Source organism: Peromyscus californicus, unplaced genomic scaffold (genome assembly GCF_007827085.1).
Source record: "Peromyscus californicus insignis strain IS unplaced genomic scaffold, ASM782708v3 Scaffold_8__1_contigs__length_139910024, whole genome shotgun sequence".
Classification (NCBI taxonomy): domain Eukaryota; kingdom Metazoa; phylum Chordata; class Mammalia; order Rodentia; family Cricetidae; genus Peromyscus; species Peromyscus californicus.
The window spans coordinates 92,052,688-92,073,169 of record NW_026294606.1 but is presented as its reverse complement, the minus strand read 5'-3'; the positions used below and the strand labels follow the sequence as shown (position 1 = coordinate 92,073,169).

At 45.9% G+C, this 20,482-nt stretch overlaps 1 protein-coding gene across 1 annotated transcript in view; it reads left to right on the top strand.

Moving 5' to 3' along the window:
- Cdh13 (cadherin 13) overlaps positions 1–20,482 on the top strand; it is a 996,812-nt gene that overhangs the window by 375,867 nt on the left and 600,463 nt on the right. Inside the window, exon 3 of the mRNA XM_052728155.1 lies at positions 12,158–12,366. Within this exon, the coding sequence (XP_052584115.1) occupies positions 12,158–12,366 (209 nt within the window). The remainder of the gene's footprint in view (positions 1–12,157; positions 12,367–20,482) is intronic.

Below are 20,482 nucleotides of genomic sequence, written 5' to 3'. Positions count from 1 at the left end.
TCCTGCACATTATAAGTGAACAAATGACATTTTAAATGGGCTACTGGATAAATATGTTGAGCTTTGGGATAATCCAATTCACCCATTGTATGAGAATCATCTACCCCTGGACTCTATCCCAATATATTGCTCAGTAGTCAGGCATGTTCCATTTGAAAGAACCCAGTGACAGGCAAATTATCTCATCCAGAAAGAACCAGGTCTTCCAAGTGATAACCTGAATTCCTGTAGACATTTCCAGGATTTGGATAAATATGAGGTCAGATAAATATCAATATTCACCTTTCAGTACTCCTTCTCTATATGGCTGGATCCTCTCCCTTCCCCCTTTTCTCCCTGAGCTTTCTCTCCATGTGCTTCTGCAGAATCTCAGAGCATCGCCCAAGTGCTCTCTTGTCCTCCCCTTGACTGACATTTCTGGAAGGCTCTTAGAGGAAGGGCTCCCTCACTGCCCTATTGTGGCAACAACCCTCTCTCAAGATCCCAAATGTATGGCTCCCTTAAGAAGTGAAAGCATGCCCTCACTGTCTTTGCCTTTCCAGCACCAGAGCAAAGCCAGTGAACAGGGCAAGGCTGCCATTCCCCATTAGTTCTTGGCTTTCAGAAACCAAAACAACAGTGACTGAGACTCTTCCATTTGCCAATGACTTGCAAGTCTTAGAGCTTATATATACAACTTCCTCCCTGAGCCGTGAACCCACAGGGCTGGCTAGGGAAATAGTGTCACATCTTCTTGCTATCTATCTTCTGGTTCTGTACCTGTCTCCAGGTACACACACTGTCCTCCTTATAGACTCTGTCCTCCATAGGAATATCTGCTGGTAGAGCCAAGAGGAACGTGGAATTTTAAGACTTGCCAGGGTATCAGACACAGCTGGGCTCTGAGTTCCAGGGCACCCTGCCACAAGTGAGTGTCCCCATGATGACAACTGTGAGGGCATTAATCCTTACTGTAATAACTGGAGGAGATCTCTCCTGGGTTCTCTTACCCTGGAGATACTCAGTAAGAGGCACACAAATTACACACACAAATTAATAGGGACATGGCAAGCTAAAGGCTCTGTAAGGAGGCTAGTTGACTCATCTGAAGTGACCAAGGCGATCTCTACATAACCAGATGTGGCGGTTCTCAGCCTTGCTGAATCCACAGCTCCATCTCACTGGCTGAGGAACTTTCTGATCAACATTCACCTGCACTCATGTCATTATTTCTCAGTTTGATTTGGGGCATGGCTTCAAAGGCTTGGCTACCATGTTACAGTCCTCATGGTTCTTCTTTCGACACAGTTGAGCATGTACAATGTCAGGCTCTTTGCATTGTATAAAATCACTCCATCTCCAACTCCAAATTCGCAATCACCATGGGACAGACTTGCTCATCATCCAATCAGAAAGCAGCCTTCCATGATTTAAAGATATGGAAGATGAGTAGTTTGACAGAAAAGAAGAAACTGGAAGCTAGCAGCTCGGTTTTTAATGGTCTGCAGATGTAAAAAAAAATCCCCTGAAAGGAGATGCGGGCTGTCTTTTTATAAGAGGAAACCCTTAAAGGTTTACATGACAAAAATAGGTTTGTACTGAGGATTCCCTTGGCTGAATCATTCATTATATCTTCCCTGACATGGTAGAATTGAAACTCTATTTTATCAAAGTTGGAATTGATGCGTGAGATGGTATTAAGGCTGTTTTATGAGTACTGTTCGACTATCAAATCTACTCAGTCTTTGGAGGTACAAATCCACTCCTGAGCTCATCTGTCATGGTGAGATGCTGCCAGGACCTCACATAAGTTCTGTGGATGTCAGAACAATTCTGAGCCAAACATAGAGCCCAGAATAAAGCCCAGTGCATCCAGGAACCAGGAGTGTATCATGAATGGAGACTGGAGGCTGGACTCGCCATCACTGTGTGCTCCCCAGCAAGAGTGGTACTGCACACACGTGGGTGATGGTTTATTGTCCAGATGGTGTGAGGGTTTGGGAGAACAGGTGAAGTGTTGTTTGTCATTCACAGAGTCTCCAGGCTAAGCCCACAAGTTCTTTCAGAGGATGCTAGTGACTCTGGGTATGGGTGGGATATGGAGGGGCATGAAGGGCCATCAGGTTGGTGTCGTAGTTGTACATCTATCTCATGGAGGTCCATCTGATGGTTCTGAACTAAACACCAGTTTATTCATTAGAAAGGCCTTGTTCACCAAGCCCCCAGATGTTGAAATTCAACAAATATGCTAGCCCTTTTTGAAATATCAGGGCAGTTGAATTTCATGTTTTTAGCTAGCCAAAGGGGCCTGGAAAGACAGGTACACTTCACTGAGAGAATAAACCGTTTATATTTACCTGTATAGGATAGTATCAAGTCTCTGAAGTTGGCTAGGACAGTTAGTGCTTTGAAGTGATACAGTTCAGAGAATTTTCAAGGCAGTTGGAGGCACGTTGATATCTTGGAATCTACAGTGTGATTGAATCTGACAAGTGCTATAGATCAAGACTTCTCTATACCACGGAAAGAGTCATTTTCTTGCATGTGTAGGTAGCGATGATAGCAGCAGATCCCGTCTGGGTGAAGCCTACAGTTCCCAGGATGGCTGACTCACAATCTTTCCTCCCAAATCACACAAATCCTTGCGCCAGTACACAAAAACTCTGAGCATGAGTGTTGAGAGAATTTACAGCATATGCAGTTTGCGAGCCTCAAACAATGCCTACAACCTTTAGAACCATTTTCCATCAAAGATGGGAGAGCAGAGGCCGCAGATGGAGCCAAATGCCCTTATAAGTATATCATAGGCCCCGTGTATCTGTAGAAGCAGAACTCTTCAGTACTTAGCGGATAAATTTAAATCCATCTGCATTTTCCTATTTCCTGGTAATACAGCTTAATTTTCTCCTCTGCTTCATTTTCTGTGATGGTAAGAAATCTATGCCTTTGGGGTTCTCATCCCTAAGAACCAACATTCAAAACAAAGAAAGGGAAAAGCACTGGCATCCGGGTCAGGAAGATTAAGCCCCTTAATTCATGTGGCAAACTTTCCATTTCAGTTGTGGCTTTTGTCTCCCAGCTAAAGTTTGTCTTTTCGTGACATTTGCATTAAGCCCAGAGGACATTTTGAGTGGAAACACGCTGAAAGCATAATTGAAACGCTGAGTGGTGCCATTCATCTCATTTGCATTTTCCCCCAGGTGGGGCGTTTTCACCTCCCCCCCTCTTCTCCTGGGGTGCTCACAGATTATCTCAAAGAATGATGTTATGCAATTGATTCCCATAAATCCTCATGTAGGGTGTATAATATGTCTAGCTCTTTATTTTTAATTCTTTCTAGAAGCTATTTTAAATGTCAGCATGATAAAGTATGTGAAGAAATTTCCAGTAGGTTCAAGAGATCACGGACAGACAGATCAGTGCCTTCCGCCATCACGGAGGTTTTAGATATTTGTCCACAAGTTCAATTGTGCATTAAAATTTTTCCTTTGAGTCATCTATGGAAATATCATTGGGAGCTACTAATGCTGTGAACATTGTCACTATAGAAACAAACATTTTAGAGCATCATAAACTATGGAATTCTTCCCTAGATGTGTTTTTTAAACTCTGCACCTCTGGACATACACTGCCTTCATCTCTGTGCCAAGTTGGCACCTCGCTGATGCTTTGGAGAATCAACACAGTTACTAATAGGAGATTGTGAGATACAGCCATTATTGTCAATTGTATACCTCAATTGGGAATTTAATTGTATTAAATTAGATTAATTGTATTAAATTAAATTGTATTAAATTCTAGTATTAAAATAGGTAAGAAATAGGTTTTTTTTTAAAAAAGAGTCTCTTTTCTATGGGATAAATTATTTCTCTTTAATGAACTAGTCTTCACGTATACCAGGTCTTTCTGACGTATAACTGGTCACCATGTAGGAGCCATCTGGATTTGAGTCTTCCCTAGAATCTGTGTTTTTATCAACCCTTCACTACCAATGTTAGGTATATTATTTCATCCCAGTCTCTGCTGCTGTGATTTAAGTGTAATAGGCTTTGGACCCTTGCTCCCTAGAAGCTTGAGGAAGCCTTAGGGAGTGCTGCCTGGTTGGGGGAAGTGTGTCACTGGGAGGGATTTGGCCCTCGAGGTTTGACAGCTCAGCCCAACTTCCTGTCCATTCTCTGCTTCCTGATTATGGACACAACATATCTAGCTGCTCAGGCTCCTGCTGCCATGCCTTCCAGCCATGACGGACTGTGTCCCCTCAGACTGTGAACCAAGACAAACGTTTCTCCCTTCAGTTACTTCTTGTATTTGGCCACAGTGATGAGAAAAGTAATCCATATATCTGGCTATCAGACCTGGGTTAGAAATTGGTGGGGATAGAGCTTAGCCCAGGTCAGGGATTCTGAAGAAGTGCCAGGCAGCAGCGAGAGGCGCTTGTGACTAAAATTACTTTTATTGATTTGGATTTTTAGGTTTATTTCAATATATACTTGCGGGAAAAGTACACTTTTTATGTTCTACATTGTCTTAGTTACTTTTCTATTGATGTGACAAAACACCGTGGACAAGGAAGCTTATGAAATACAGCATTTAATTGGGCTTATGGCTTCAGAGGGAGCCGCATCTTGATCTGCAAGTAGAAGGCTGAGAGAACATGCTAGGAACGGCCAGTCTTTTGAAACCTTAAAGACTGCCCTAGAGACAACATACCTCTTCCTCCGCACAGTTTCACCAACTGGGGACCAAGTATTCAGGCAGAGAAGCAGTGGTGGGGCATTCTCATTCAAACCGCCACCGGCGTGTTATAGGCAGATCATCCTCCCTTCCCGGAGAGGAATGTCTACCTGGAACTGATATGAGAAGAGAAGGAGGGATTACAATCCTGAATGTGGACATAAAGCTCTCAGTGCGGTGTCTGTTTTAGGAACTATCCCAGATTAGGTTTAAACAGAGTGAACCTCATAAACAGTCTTTCAGCATTGTGTCTGCCATGGGCATGGCTCTGTAATGCTATAGCTTTACTCGCTTAATCTCACTTTTCCTTCCCAGTACTCTCCCCAGGAAAGGATTGGGCTTCACCCTGCTAAACAAAGGGGTTCCCAGGCATATACACTGGACCTCAGAATCAGCCAGAGTGGACCTGCCTAGATAGAGTGCCCATCTCCATGGTAACAGCTCACTGTTCCTGGTTTGAGCAAGGAAGCCTGACTAAAGGAAGAGGATGGGCACTGGAGTAGGGGGACCCTCTGGGCGTGGGAAGCTATGCAGAGGGGGGGATGATGGAAGTTGGGTGATCATCCTTGTCAGAGAGAGAAGTTCAGTCCCAAGAGCTCTGTGCACAGAGGTGTGTGTATCTTATTTTGTCACAAGGGTCTCAATGAGCCCATTTCCCAGAAGGCAAGAGTAAAAATGCAGGGTGTTCTAAGATAGAAGGGGTCCAACAGGAGTCAGAATCAGAAAAGAGCTTAGAAACCAGCATGAAAACTGCCATTCTTGTGGCACAGGAGCAGCAATTCACAGAGTGCCGGGTCCCCAGCCTCCACTCTGTGCCAGGGATAGCCAGGTCCCCAGCCTCCACTCTGTGCCAGGGATAGCCAGGTTCCCAGCCTCCACTCTGTGCCAGGGATAGTCAGGTCCCCAGCCTCCACTCTGTGCCAGGGATAGCCAGGTCCCCAGCCTCCACTCTGTGCCAGGGATAGCCAGGTCCCCAGCCTCCACTCTACACCAGGGATCGTTAGGAAATGCAGAAACCTGGCATTCAGACAAACAGTTTATTATCTAACATCTCTGTTACTGACCTGGTATACGTTTGATTCTTGAGGACTTTTTTTTTCACTTTGAATTCTGTGCTTTAAATTAATATTCAGCTAGCACATAAAATGTGAGTCCCTTTGATGTGACCACCTGTCACCTCTGATGCCCCTCACTGATACCTCTGATGACCTCCAAGGATTTGCGGGATCCCCAAGGGGATTGAGATGTGAAGCCACCCTTCTATCTAGTTCCTCTGCTACTAGGGAGTGAATGTACCTACAACTTGGGCATTGAAGACAGGCAGGTCAGACTGGGAGTACGTTCTTGCCCTATGCCTTTCCGTTCATCTGACCCTGGTTAAGCAAGTCCCCAAGTCAGTTTCTTCTTCTGTAAAGTGGAAAACGACGCCTCTACATTATTCTACCATTATCCTCAGTGGGACTGTCTTGCCCCCAAGGAGACAAAATTTATTTTTGTGTGGGAAGGAATAGAGAGTTACTTAGAAAAGAATAAGCTGAGATAGACATGAAATATGTAGACAAACATCAATGTATCTGTGATGTTAAATTTTTATGATAGTGATAAAATTTAGGAAAATATCTAAAATGTCTCTTTAGGGAAGCAGGTAATGAAAAAAGTAAAAGCCAGAAAACATTGCTATAGTGTGGCCATGTGGTGAAGAGAAGATATGGACCATGCAGGCCTTGGCACAGAGCTGGGCTGTCAGGAACCATGCCGCTAGTGCTGGTGAATGGTGGGTGTCGTGACTGGTCCTTTTTGTTCAAGCTGCTCGAATTGACTTCAGCTGCGATTAGGGACCATGGAAAGCTGTATTAAGGGCATGGGGGAGGGGGGAATGAGCCAGAACCTCTGAGTTTACAGATACGTGGAGTCAGTCTGAATGTGGGAGACTGTGTGCTGTGTGAGTGGATGTGAGCAGGACATGGAGTTCTGGAGAGACTGTAGCTCGATTCTCTATCCCTATCTCTACCACAGGTCAGGAGAACACTGCAAGCCTTGATCTCAATTTGCAGCCTTGTCTCCAGCCTGCCCTGCTCACCACAGGACAGGGGCCCTCGTCCCCACCAATAAAGCATCTATTTACTCCTGAATAATAATGGGCTTCAAGGAAGCTGTTATTAGCTTCTCATATGGAATAAAAGTGGTTTGTTTATTGCTAAGCACATAAAAATGAATAATAAAACAAGATTCAATTTCTGTTCTGGGCTGTGAAAATAAACAGATAAAGTAGAAATGTATTGATGTGATTGATAGGAGGTATGGTACATGGTTTGATGTGTGTAGTTCTTGTATTAAAAACTGTGAGAACAGAGCGTGTGGAGAAGTTAGTTGTTTGATTTGTACATTGGTTGGTTTGAGCTGTACCTGGAATCACTTGGAAGGGGAGTCTTAATGAAGACTTGTCTAGGTCAGGTGGCCTATGGGTCTGTGGGGGATTGTTTTGACTGTTAATTAGGAGGCTCCATTATGGGTGGCACTCTCCCAGAATAGAAGGGGAAGAGAAAGCTCATCGGAGCAAGCAAGGATCCCTGCATTTATTCTCTCTCTTCTCTGGACTGTGGACATGATGCTTTAAGTTCCTGCCTCAACTTTCCCACAACAGTGGACTGTAACCTGGAATGGTGAGCCAAATAAACATTCTCTCCCCAATGTTGCTTTTGTTTGGGGTAATTTACCCCAGCAGCAGATATGAAACTAGAGCAAGCCATGGTGGACAGTTAGGAGTTTCCAGGTTGAAGACAGCACAAAGCACCTTCGGCCTGGCCAGACTCAGTAATAAAAGCAATGCATGGAAAGGCAAACAGGGGAGCTGCAGAAGTAGGGAAGGTACCAGGCATGGAGATGGAGTCCAAGAGGAGCTGACAGACAGCCTAGACATGGAAGACTTTGATGGCTATGTATCGTTCTGCACTGAGAAGCCATGGTCTCAGAAGAGTCAGGTGCAGGCACTATCACAGTGTAAAAGCTCAAGGATTCCCTTAGGACCAAGACTTTGAACGCTCTTCAGACCCAGTCCCCAGGCCCGGTCATCTCTCTCCCTGCTTCTTGCTTCCTGCCTTAGCCTCTGTGCCTGTCTCCCTTGCTTGTATCCAGCTCACTCGGTGCAACAGGACTTTTACACATGTTGCAGTCATGTCTCCCTGAAATAGCTCCCCGGTTACTCACAGGAATGCTGGATTCACATCTGTGTCCCTCATTAAATTTCAAGGACTGCTGGTTCTTGTGAGCACTATGAACTCAGCATCTCCCACAATACAGGCTCTTGTTCAGTATTTGTGGAAGATGCAGACAGAGGGAGGAAAATAAGAAGGGAAGGGGCAAGAACAGGGGGAAGCTCAATATGAATCCAGGACGCCTGCAGTCCTCTGTCTGCCCTTCCCTTCCCCGTCCCTCCGCAGCTGAGGCCGTCTGCTTTGATCCTGTCCATGGGCTGTGACCAGAGTCCTCACGCTGGCAATGCGGCCACAAGTCTCTGCAGGTCTTGTCATTTGGGAGTGTTGCTCCCAGTGGATGTGAGCTCTGTGTTGACGACCATGAGCAGCCCCTGCACAGTCCGCCTCCAAGAACTGAAGCCATGTAATCCTGAGGAATCATGATGACCAAGATGGAGAGAGGAGGGGAACAAGAGTTTGAGAACTGAAGATACCAAAGTCTACCCAAGCATTTGTAAAGGTGGCCCTGGATCCTGAACACAGGGTGTGTTAGTCAGGGTTCTCTAGAGCGACAGAACTGACAGAGTGATTACATATATTAAAAGGATATTTATTAGACTGGCTCACAGGCTGTGGCTTGGCTACTTCAATGATGCCTGTCTCCCAATGGAAAGCCAAGAATCCTGTCCTTCACTCCACAAGTCTGGTTGTCTCAGCAGCTCCAGTCTGGTGCTGGGGTGCTGGCAGATTCCTGGAATGCTGCTAGTCTTCAGGCTACATTGGAACCTGGAAGAAGTAGGTTCTAACACCAGTGAAGGAATGCCAAGGCAGCAGGGTAGATGAACTTGTCAGCAAGAGTAAAGGCAAGTAAGTCAAAAGCAAAAGCTTCCTTCTTCCCTGTCTTTTTAGGTGGGCTGCCACCAGGAGGTGTGGCCCAGATTTAGGGTGTGTTTTCCCACCTTGAATGATTCAGTCATGAAAATCCTTCATAGGCCTGCCTAGCCTAGCAGTTTGGGTTTGAGTTGATTCCAGATGTAAAGTTGACAACCAAGATCAGCTAGCCATCACATGTTGTGACTAAGAGGTAGTGAATACGGTGTACTTCCCGGCTGGGTGGGACTATGGGAGCAGGACTGAGCAGGAAGCTGAGGGGCTCTGACATTCAGTTCTGATCAGATCCCTGAAGGGTTTTATTCTTTGGGGAATTGTCCTTATGCAGTGATGACACTGTCTTGAAGCAGAGTTCTTATCTCCACTTCTTATCTACACACTGTTTGCTGGTCTTTGCCCTTTCTCCAAGCCAGGATGACCTTACCTAGACACTTCCAGGTAGAGGGGATTAGAGTGGTGGTTTCTTCTTTTTTATGAAGATGAGACAATATGGGTAAATGCTTAGCTCTGGACCTTGTGTGGAGGAGTGTTCTGTCCACGCCAGCTGTCATGTTAGCCAGCTAATGTGATGGTTGTCATAAGCACCATCTTCTTGAAAGAGCAAGATTGAATCAGCCCATCTAATCTTTCATGGCTTTACCAGTACTCTAGGACCCAAGTCAACATTGTCTCCAAGAAACATAGAGGACAAAGTTCCCTGTAGTAACATTTTAAGAGACCTAAGCTGAGAATAGTCCCAGTGCTTATTGATAGCAGAATTAAAACAGCTACATCCTAGACTATGATCCAGGAGAGTCTTTAGTTAATTTATTACTATGATATCAGTATAGTCTTGAGTGATTACTAAGTAGTGATTTGGATAAACTACCCCATGGATGAACCCCACAAAGTCATGTTGAATGAAGGAATTCAAGCACAGAGGTGGTTTCTACTCAGCAAATGCTATGTATGGTATGGACTCTGGTTTCATTGTTGATGGTGATTTGGCCTCTAGGGAGGAGGGGAGCCATTTACCCAGTAAGGGAGGGGACCAGTCAAATTCTGTGTCATGATCTGAGTGAAGTCATGGCAGACAGCTGCGCTGACACAATAGATCATGCATTGAGTTGTGTGTTCTGTGTCCCATCACACAGATCGGTGAAGCAGGCAAGGCTGTCAGGTAGAGCACTGAAAATGGGTGGTCATGCTCCTTGTTGGTGGTTTTTCTTTCACAGGCTTTAGTCACCTGCACTCAGCTGTCATCTAAAAGTGTTAAGTGCAAAATTCCACAGGCAGACAGACAGACTGACTGACTGACAATGACAGACACAGAGACATGGGGAGACTGACAGAGTCAAAGAAAGAAACACACACGTAGTGAGACAGACAGAAACAGAGAGTAAGAAGAGAGAAGGAAAGGGAGAGAGAGAAGAGAGAAATGCAGGAGATAGAGAGCGGGGGAGGAGGGAGAATGAGGAAAGAGAGAATGAGAAAAGAGAGAGAGAGAATTCCAATGTTTATTGTTAGTAGACTAAATAAACCTAGTACAGCCAACTGCTGGAATATGATATCGTGATTAGGATCAATAGAGTGGTTTGGATTCTATCCACATAGCTTTTTATTACAGAGTAGTGTTATAATTGCTCTTTTTATTGCTCATTATTGTTATTAATCTCTTACTGTGCATACTTTATCCATTAAACTTTATCATAAGCATATGTGTGCATAGGAATAAACATGCTATATATTTAGTTCTAGTCAGGGCTTCCAGGATGCACTGGGGTCTTAGAAAATAAAACACTGTTCATCTGGGGGACTGTAGTTTGGTTTCTGGCACCTCCGCTGGGCAACACACATCTAACTGTAACTCCAGTCCTAGGAGGAGATCTAACGCCCTCTTCTGGTCTCCAATGACACTTACACTCATATGGCATACCTACATACAGGCATACAAATGAAAAATAAATCTTCAAGAATAAGAAGCTACAAGTGTAGTATGATTCTATGTTTACCTACAAGGAACCTCAAAATCAGTAGCAGAAGGGAGACTGACAAACAGATATAGAACACATGGAGAGAGCAAGAATGGTGGAATGATGGGCATGGTAGAGGCACCCCAAAGGGAAGCATGATCATTGTCATCGGCCACCACTGGTGACGTTGTGGAGGACCCAGGTGGCTCATCCAAGGGCTTAATGTCTCTATTTTTTTTTACGCATAACTAAATCATGACCTTGTCTGCCCATTCCCCATGTGCCCAGAACTTCTGCCTCTGTCATCACTACATGTCCTTAGCACATAAAAAGCTAACTTATTTCCTTGGCTTTTCTTCTTGCCCATCTCCAAATCACTTTCTAGAGCTCATGTCTATGATGATATCTCGAGGACTTCAAAGGGCTCTTGTGTGATTCTGAACCCTGTTCTCCACTAGAACCAGAACACACATGTACTGCTCAGACAGTCCACTCTGTAGGACAGTGGACAGCTCCCAAGAAACACCCCAATTTATTGGCTTTTTTGCTTGTTTCAGAAAGACATTTCCAGAACTCCCTTCCACTCGCCAACATCTCTCACCCATTTCCAGTTCAGCTCTTATAAGTGCCCCTGGCTCTCCTCCTTCCTCAGATTCATTTTGTGACTTACCTCCCCACCTCCATGGACACTCCTCATATCTTTGAATATACTTAAATGCTGCAATGCCCTCCACCTCCTGCAGGGCCTGCTGGTCTACCCAGTTTCAAGTTCCAGCTCAGATATTGTCTCTTTAGCGCCATCTTTGAAGCTTCTGTTTGTTGTGGTTCTGCTTAAGAGTCACACATTGCAAAAGCAGGTCACTTCCTTCAAACATTCTCTGCCATATCTGACCCTCCCTTCATTTGCAACCCTTGGGGGCAGGACCTGCCCTATCCCTCAGCCTCAACAATGCTGAGAACTTCCTAGAAACTAAAAGTTGATCAAGGCTGGGCCTTCCCATGTTTTCCTCTTTGAGATGATCTCATGTAGCCCAGGGTAGTCTCAAACTTATATAGTCAAAGATTATTTTTTTTTCTGATCCTCCTGCCTCTACCTTCCAAGTGCTGGGCTTATAGGCACCTATCTCCATGCCCAGTTTATACGTTGCTGGAGATCAAATAGAGCATTGTGCATGTTCCACTCTTCCAGCTGAGCTGCATTCCAAGCCCACGCTTGTGTCTTGATTGTGTGAACTCCATCAGCATGGTCCAAGTCACTCTGAGACAAGTGGCTTGGGTCAGGGTAGAGGGTAGCTTGGTGGAGAAGTGGCACACTCATTCATCCATGTTTAAAAGATCACCAGCATCTCAAGTGTCAAGCCGTCCAACATACTCACCCTCATCCCACTCTTTCTTTTCTTTCCTCAGTGACCTTCAGTGACTGCAAGGGTAATGAGAAGCTGCACTATGAGGTCTCAAGCCCGCACTTCAAGGTGAACAGTGATGGCACCTTGGTTGCTCTCAGAAACATAACTGCAGTGGGCAGGACCCTGTTTGTCCATGCCAGGACGCCTCACGCCGAAGACATGGCAGAACTCGTGATTGTCGGGGGGAAGGACATCCAGGGCTCCTTGCAGGTAACCTGACTGCTTGGTGTGAGTTGCAAGAACAATGTTGGATTCCATGTCATGTAGGACTTGAGCATTTATCATGTTGGTCAAGAGCCTTTCTGTTGTTGTTATCATTGCTTTGAGTGACGAAAAGCCAACTCAAAAATGAAGGTACAGGAGAAGGCAGAGGGAATGCAGTGGTTCATGTAACCAATGACTGCATTTTTAGACTTCCTTCTCCACCATGCATGGCTATGCACTGGTATCTAGACAAGGACATCATGTGTTTATCTTCTGTTTCCACCTTGCTCATTGGCTCTACTTGTGGTTATCCCAGTGTGGAGGATCCCTGACAAATCCACTTCATTTTCCAGGCTGAAGTCACCTGATTTTATCTTTTCCTGGTGACATCATCTGAAGCTTGTGATTAAATCTCATTGGCTCTAATTATACCACATGACCATCCCTGGGAGTAGGCCCTGTAATCATTTGTGACACTCTGGTTGGTTGCATGTCTTTTCCTGGTGATGTTTCCAACTGCCAACTCATGGACTAGGAGTGAAAGACAATATTTACTCAAAAATTAATGAAAGTGCTATTATCAGAGAAAGAAGGATGGGGATTTGGCATACCAAGAGCACAGTGGCTCATAGTGACCACTCCCTACCGAATGGCTTTTTTTGCTACGAATTGACACTCATTCCCTTCCAGATACTCATATGCAAGTCTCCAACTCTCACACCTATGTGTACAACTCTGATGTAAGCATAATAATTGTGTCAGGCAGGGTCCTTTGGTTATAATCTGCAGCTGGTTCTTCCTTCTCTAGGGGCCCTTTGACTCTGGTGTCTTCATCCAAACTTTTCAAAGACACTCTGGCTGACTCCCACAAACCAATGGCAGCGACAGTGGTGGTATCCCCAGTTAGGCGTGGATAGCCTTTCCTCCTGCTGGCTGCCCTGGTTCTCCTCTCTGGGAAGCCTGTGACTCTCACTGAGTCTCCATCTGGTGCTCTTCACACCCCTGCCTTGTCTGCAGTTGAGGTCCGTGGTGGAGGGAGAATGGTGTCACAGCTGGGAGCTGAGAAAGCACAACTGGCCACGAGTGCTGGCTTCGTGCCGACAGCGTTGTCTCCACGGCCTTAGGGGAGCAATCTAACCCCTCTGTGTGCAGACTCGAGGGTGACACCGGCTGGGATGGCTCACAAGTGGCCCCTGTGCTGTGGCACTCCTGTCACCACGCTCACGTCAGATGTGGCTGAGTGTCCCTGGCTGCACCAGAGTATCTTTCCCAGTGCAGCACTTGTAGAAATAACTGTCAATTGATCATGTATAGATACTTCTAAGGATGGCCTCTATTTACTGTGTCTGGGCAGAACAAACTCCATGATTCCCCTTTTGGTTTGTGAGTCTGCAAGTTAAGAGGAGATTGAAAATACATACACACACACACACACACAGTCTCTCTCTTCCTCCCTCCTTCACCCCACAGTCTCCCTTTCTCTCCATCTCTCTCTCCATCCCCCCAACACACACACATGAGCAAGAGTTGATGATACTACTCACACTTTATTTTACCTCTAATTTAATAATTTCATACTGTATACAGGATGTTTTGATCACAGTCACCCCTATTACTCTTTTACTCCCTCTCAATCATTCTGCACTTTTTCTTTTTAAACAAGTCCCCCCGTTTTTCTTTCCCATCTTTTTCTTCGTGACCCACTGACTTTAATCTGGGTTGCTGGCCTGAGCATAGACTTGGGGGTTGGGGTTATTGACTTGATCAAGGGCCCCTTACTAGTAGGGAAGTCACTGGAGAAAAGGGATTCCCCTTCTCTCAGCAGCCTTCATGAGCCCCTTCCCCATCCATGATGGCATATTGACAGGCTCAGTCTTGTGCAGGCAGTCACAGCCGCCATGAGTGCAAAGGACGTGTCGTATCCAGAGGACGTCATTTTATAGCACTCCTCCCCATCCTCTGGCTCTGTCATTCTTTCTGCCCCCTCTTCCACAACATTCCCTGAGCCTTGGGCTTGGGGCTGAAGAGATGTCCGGTTAGGAGTCTGCAGGGACTGATGCCCACCACACAAAGAAGCTCCTCTGACCAAGGCTGAGAGCAATACGAAACTATAAATGTAAATATTTAGAAGGCATTTGACAGCATGCCCATTGTCTAGCAGAACAATGGTGTCACTGGTCTTTTTAAAGACAGTAGGACATTGGTGACTAGACTCACCAGTGTGGAAACTCATCTACACACAAAGCAAGCCTGTTTCTTTGCGTTAGCTGGTGCTGTTTTCACAGCATTTCACTGACGTGTGATAGAGCAACTTGGCAAATAACTCAAACAACAGAACTGCCAGACTGTGCAACAAAAAGGCTTCTTAGGAGCCTGTAAATGGTATGAAGATCAAGAGAGAGGATGATTACACAAGGGACTGGATGGTTCTAATGGACATTGTTTGTGGTGATTAATGGTTCATATTTATAGTAAGTAAAGAATGCCACAGTGTTTGCTCAAAAGATGGCAGGGGCCATTTCTGGGTACTTCTCAGAACAAGGTTTCCCTTGGAGGACAGAGAGACTGGAGTTCATGGCCAAGAGATTTAGCCATGACATTTGGGTCTCTTGAGGACCCAGGCATGCCTCACAGCAGCATAGCTCGTCCAAGCCCCAGGTAGTTCCCATTTGCCACTGTCGAAAGGAACCGTGGACAAAGCTTAGCTGAGATTGTTTGCTTCCTATAATGCAATTGGGGGTTGCTATGGCATTTAGTGGACCACATTCCGTTAGAACAGGGTCCTGGAGCCATGATAATTTTATGAAGTTTAAATACAAATTCTCAAAAAGGGAAAGGGGAAAGCGAAAACAAAACAAATAGCAAAATGGTCCTTCTGGAGAGAGTCAGAGCATCATGCGTGTGTGTGTGTGTGTGTGTGTGTGTGTGTGTGTGTGTGTGTGTGTGCATGTGTGTGTGCATGTGTGTTTATATAAGTATGCCCACACATGCATGGAGCTGTCTATGCACACATATACCTGAGACTCATCACTCTCCATCTTATTTTTTGAGACAGGCTGGTTTCTCCCTGATTGTAAAGCTTTAGTGGTTCAGCTAGACTAGCTGGCTTGTGAGCTCCAGGGACCCTCCTGTCTCCGAGGTTACAGACAGGCAGTGATACCTTCTGCCATGGGTCCTGGAGATGGGACCTGAGGTCTTCGTCGTGCTTACATGGCAGGCAGGGTGACATCTCACCAGCCCTGAGTCGGTATTTTAAAAGGCGCTAGTGTGTGTGACTGGCCAGGGTGAGGCTACAGGAGGTTATCAGTAAGTAGGAGTCTTGTCGCTGTAACTAAAATACCCATAAGAACAATGTAAAGGAGGGAAGATTAAATTAGGGTCACTGCTTCAGAGATCTCACTGCAGATAGTTTGGCTTGGCTGATCCTGGGCCTATGGTGAGGTGAGAGCATCATGGCTGTGGCAGCATATGGAATATGAGATACAGAAAGGATAGGGCTGTGGACAAGGCAGAGCCATCAAAGGCATGCCCCTAGTGACCTACTTCCTCTAATTAGTTCCCACTTCCTAATGAATCCAGAAAATTCTGAAATAGTATCACCAGCTGGTGACCAAGTAGTCAACATATGGACCTGGGAGGGACATTTCATATTCACACTGTAACTCTGCATGAATTGCCCTAGTGTCCTATGGGAAGGGAAAATGATGCCATGTAGGGATGCTATTTCAGGGATGTGAAAGTGAGGGATGCCGTGTGCCCCTGGAGAAGGAAGAGGTCAAGAAGCCTGGGCTCTTTGTGTCCTGGGTCCCTTTCTCATGTACTATCATTGTTGGCTCATGTAATACATCAAGTGTGAGGCACTTGCTACTATCCCCATCTTACTGAGGAAGGTCTATGAAGACCTAATGACTAGTCCAAGGTCATTCAATGTTACTGGTGAGATCTGTGCCTAGCCATTCTGACAGCTTAGCCCGTGCCTCTGGCCTCTTTTGGGTGCTGCCCTATCCTGGCCTGAGTTGTCCCTTGAAGGATAATCCCTTTGGAGAGTGAGGAATGTGCCATGAGGTCATACCTCCTGAGGGAAATGACTAATTGCCTACAGGATGTATCTCTCCTTAGCTCTTTGACCTTGGGTAAATTGCTGTGCCTCCCAAGCCTCCATTTAGTTTGAGTTTATCATCCATAAAGAAGAGATGGTAATGGACCTCCCAGGGTCTTCATGAGGATCAAATGAGACAATATATGCAGCAGTAACTGTTAGCATTTAACTGGGGCTACAGTAATGACCAATGCTGATGCTTATGTAATGTGCTGGAAGCTCAGCCCTCCCCTGCCTTGTTCACTCTTTACATCCCACAGCAGGCCAAGGGTAGAACACAACATCATCTGCACCTCATGGGTGAGGAGTCTGAGATGCAATATGGTGTCCCTTGTCCTAATACACAGCACATCGATCACAGAGCTGAGGCTCAGCTCTCACTCCGCTGTTCTGACCAGGGTGGAGAAGTCATCTCCTCACAGTCAGGAATTGAGCACGTACAAGAAGGTCAAATTCCACAGAGACGATGATGACAGTGTGAAGAAGGAGCTATGATCTAGACTGCAATGTCACAGGGTCCTATTCAGTACTTTTCTGACTCCCCCCTGTTCCCTTGACTGAAACTAGCAGAACATGAGAACCCTAGCTCAAGTTCAGCACTGCTCCACCAGTGCACCTTGCTTCCATCTCTCCCCAGGAGTCTGAGATTGATCCTGTCACTCAGCTAGGAGCATTGCAGTCACAGCTATCAGAGGCAAGTTTGTCCCCTCAGGCTTAGCTGGCACACCCTGTACTCCCCATTGAAGTGGGAACCCAACATTTCAGCATTCTGAATTTGGGGCTGGAGGAGGTGGGAGGGGTGGTACTGAGTGAAAATCACAGGAAAAGTAGGGAAGCAGAAAGAAGGATGTTAGACTCATGTAAAAGCAGCAGGGATCTTTGTAGATCCTTGACAGAGGAACAGACACAGTGAAAAGCTTTGGAAGTGTTGACTCAAGTAGAGCAAAGAATGAATGGTTAAAATCCTGGCCACTATTCTTTTCACGAACCTACTTCATGGAACCTTCTAAGGGGTGTGAACCTTAACATATGTTTTAATGGATATTTTTTCTCATCTTTACACCCTCCCTGTGAGGTTGGTCATGTTATTCCCCTACCATATGCACACATGAGAACTCAGCCAAGAACTGTAACTTGAAATTGACAAGGAGGAGATTGAAATCCTGGCTCCCCCATCCAAACACACATCCCCTGATACTCTGCTGGCAGGAATACTACTCTGGGTAGGTGTTGCCACTGCCCATGGCTTACAACTGCATAGAAGCAGTGGAGGAAACCAGATATTCAAAGTGTGGCTTGAAGGAAGAATGGGTCAAGATGTGTGTCTGGATGATTCTTGTCTGGAAGATGGAGATAAACGGGGCTGGGTAGGACAGAAGTAGATAAGCAAGATATTAGTAAGACCTTGCACAATGAGCTAGAGGCTCTTGAGTTGTCTTGATAGAGATTTCCAGGAGTTGGTGGCTAATTGGGACAACTCAAGATGGTAGGACTCTTGCTCTGGAGCAGATATGATCAGGCTCACATATCCACTCCTCTGCTTACCTTGGACAAGTCACGCCGTGCTCTGAATGAAATAAGGATAAGAACAGGAAATAAGGTTAAGAGCAGGAACCCACAGCTCCGTGGCTTCCCACTGGGCATAGCAGATGACCTCAAGCAAGAGAGGGTCAACAGCGTTTGATTGGCACCTCTAGAGGACAGATGAAGAGCTTCATCTGAATTTATTGACTGAGGCTGTAAGATGGAGCCAGAGACTGGGATGCGGCAGAGGCAGTAAATGTGGTTCACAGAAAGCCAGGGTCTCAGGGTGATAGGTATGGCGTCCAGTGAAACCCAAACTAGAGAGACCATAGTGGCTAAGTTCCTGGTTCCATATTTTGAAAAGCAGCATATGTAAATTGTCAGGGAGAAAAAATCATCAATATTTAAAAGATATAAAGATTCTCTAAGACAAACTATAGTACAGTCCCAGTTCAGCTGTGAGAAACAGCTGTCCTTTGATGGAAGACTGTATTTCTCTTCTTTCTCCTGGCCATGTGACATCATGTCCAATAGAAACCCCTATCTCCAGACTTTGGCTTGTTAGTAGCTCAATTATAAAGCTATTTCTAGAATCTAATACTCGATGAGCTATGTAAGTTCACCTTAGAGCTGAGGTGGCCAAGACAGTTTAATCTCCAGTCTTTTGATGGGCTGTGAGTTATTGTGTGAGTGGAGAGGTTAACCACCCGGGCACAAGCCAGTTTGCCAGCTGCAGAAGGTGACAATAAGACCAAATCACGAAAATGAGCCTGAACCAAACTGTACCTTCCTGTCGTTAAACTATCTCTCACTGCCTGATCAAGAAGAGATGGAGATCACCAGAGGGGTGGTAGTGGTGTGTGTGTGTGTGTGTGTGTGTGTGTGTGTGTGTGTGTGTGTGTACCTGCACACACATGCAGGCATTCATTAGTGCATGCATTTGGACTGAGTCATTTATGTTTGTGTGTTCACCTTGTACACAGAGCTTCAGAGAATTACCTGGAAAAATCTCTGTGCTGTAGTCCTTATGATGAGACATATTTGTTTGCATGTAAAGTAGAGTCATCCTTTCCCAGCCTGCTTGTAAGTCCCTGCACTGTTTGCTTACTTATTATCCATTCATTTTCTTTCTGAGTTCATGAGTTGCAGTCTTAGGACTTTGGAGGATGCAGGGAACCTGCTGGAGTCAGAGCAGAAGTAACAGCAAGAAACCTGCAGGGATTTATTTTGACTGTGGTTGGAAAATTGGAGTGACGATGCCTAGGTCATCTGGAATCCAGGAGCCTGTTTTCTGAGAACTTGTAGAACATAGATGCCTTGATTCAGGTGGTTAGGGCCTTATAGGGGACCAACCCCCACTTTTATGGCCTGGGTACTCTTGAGCAGGAAGAAGTGGGAAATATTTAGATAGAAAGAGATACCTAGATGATAAGAAAGACAGAAACACAGGATAGCCTCGGGAGGGCCTGGGTCAAAACCCACCAGCCCAGAACTTTAGTCAAAAGGGCTTTTTATAACAATGCCGAGGGGCAAGGCAGAAGACCTTCCCCTTGCTAGATATAACCAAGTGTAGCGTGGTACCCAGACCCATGGCCCAATCATCCTCTTATGCAGTTCTGCTGGGTAAAGCCACTAGGAAACCTTGGTGGGCTCCAATAGGGCCTCATGATGAGGCAAAGGATGCACAGTGCATCAGAAGCCGCCCCTATCTCCTTTCTTGTAAACTGTACCCAAAATCCAAGGTACCTACTCCTAGGCTATGCATGTCTTCAGGTACAAAATCATCTGAGCATTTTGCTATCTCCACCTGATCCACTCACCTGCCCTTCAGGTAGATGCTGAAGAAGATGCAGCTCTGAAAAGACCCTCATAGTACAGCGTGGGTGGTTCTGCAGCTTCCGTTATCCATCCAACTACGTCTTGCCTTCAAGTGGCTTCGCCTGCTGAGATGTCATCTCTGAACGTCTCCCCTGCTCCTATTCTGAGGAAGGACCCCACACCCCCCCACACACAAAGCAGCCCCCCTCCTAACACAAGTACCTCTCCTTTCTGTCTTCCCTCCCCACTCATGGTATGTTTTCCCCTGTTTCCAAGATCAATGCCTGGCTCTGTTCTGCAGTTGCAAACTCCCTGAGGGCTGTGAGAACACCGCCTCTTCCCACCTTGCTTTCTTCCTCTCACCATTCCTCTGCCCCTCCCCCTCTCAGGCTTCTCCTGTCTCTGCTCCACTCTCCCTCTGGCTTTTCCTCCTTCCATGCAGCCATTCCCCTTCCCTGAGCACCTAGCAAGTGCCTGCCACACAGTCAGTCCTTAGGCTGTGTGTTTTGAACAAGTGAATGAATGAATAGAATGAGGGTCCTCTCTCGTCACTCCTTCATTGAAACTTGCCTCCCCTAATAGCAAACTACTGTGTGTCCGTGGGTGAACCAAGCCTCCCTACCTCTTCACAGTGACTGCCTTTCTCTTCAGACTCTGTCCTGTCACTTCTGGTACGATCTC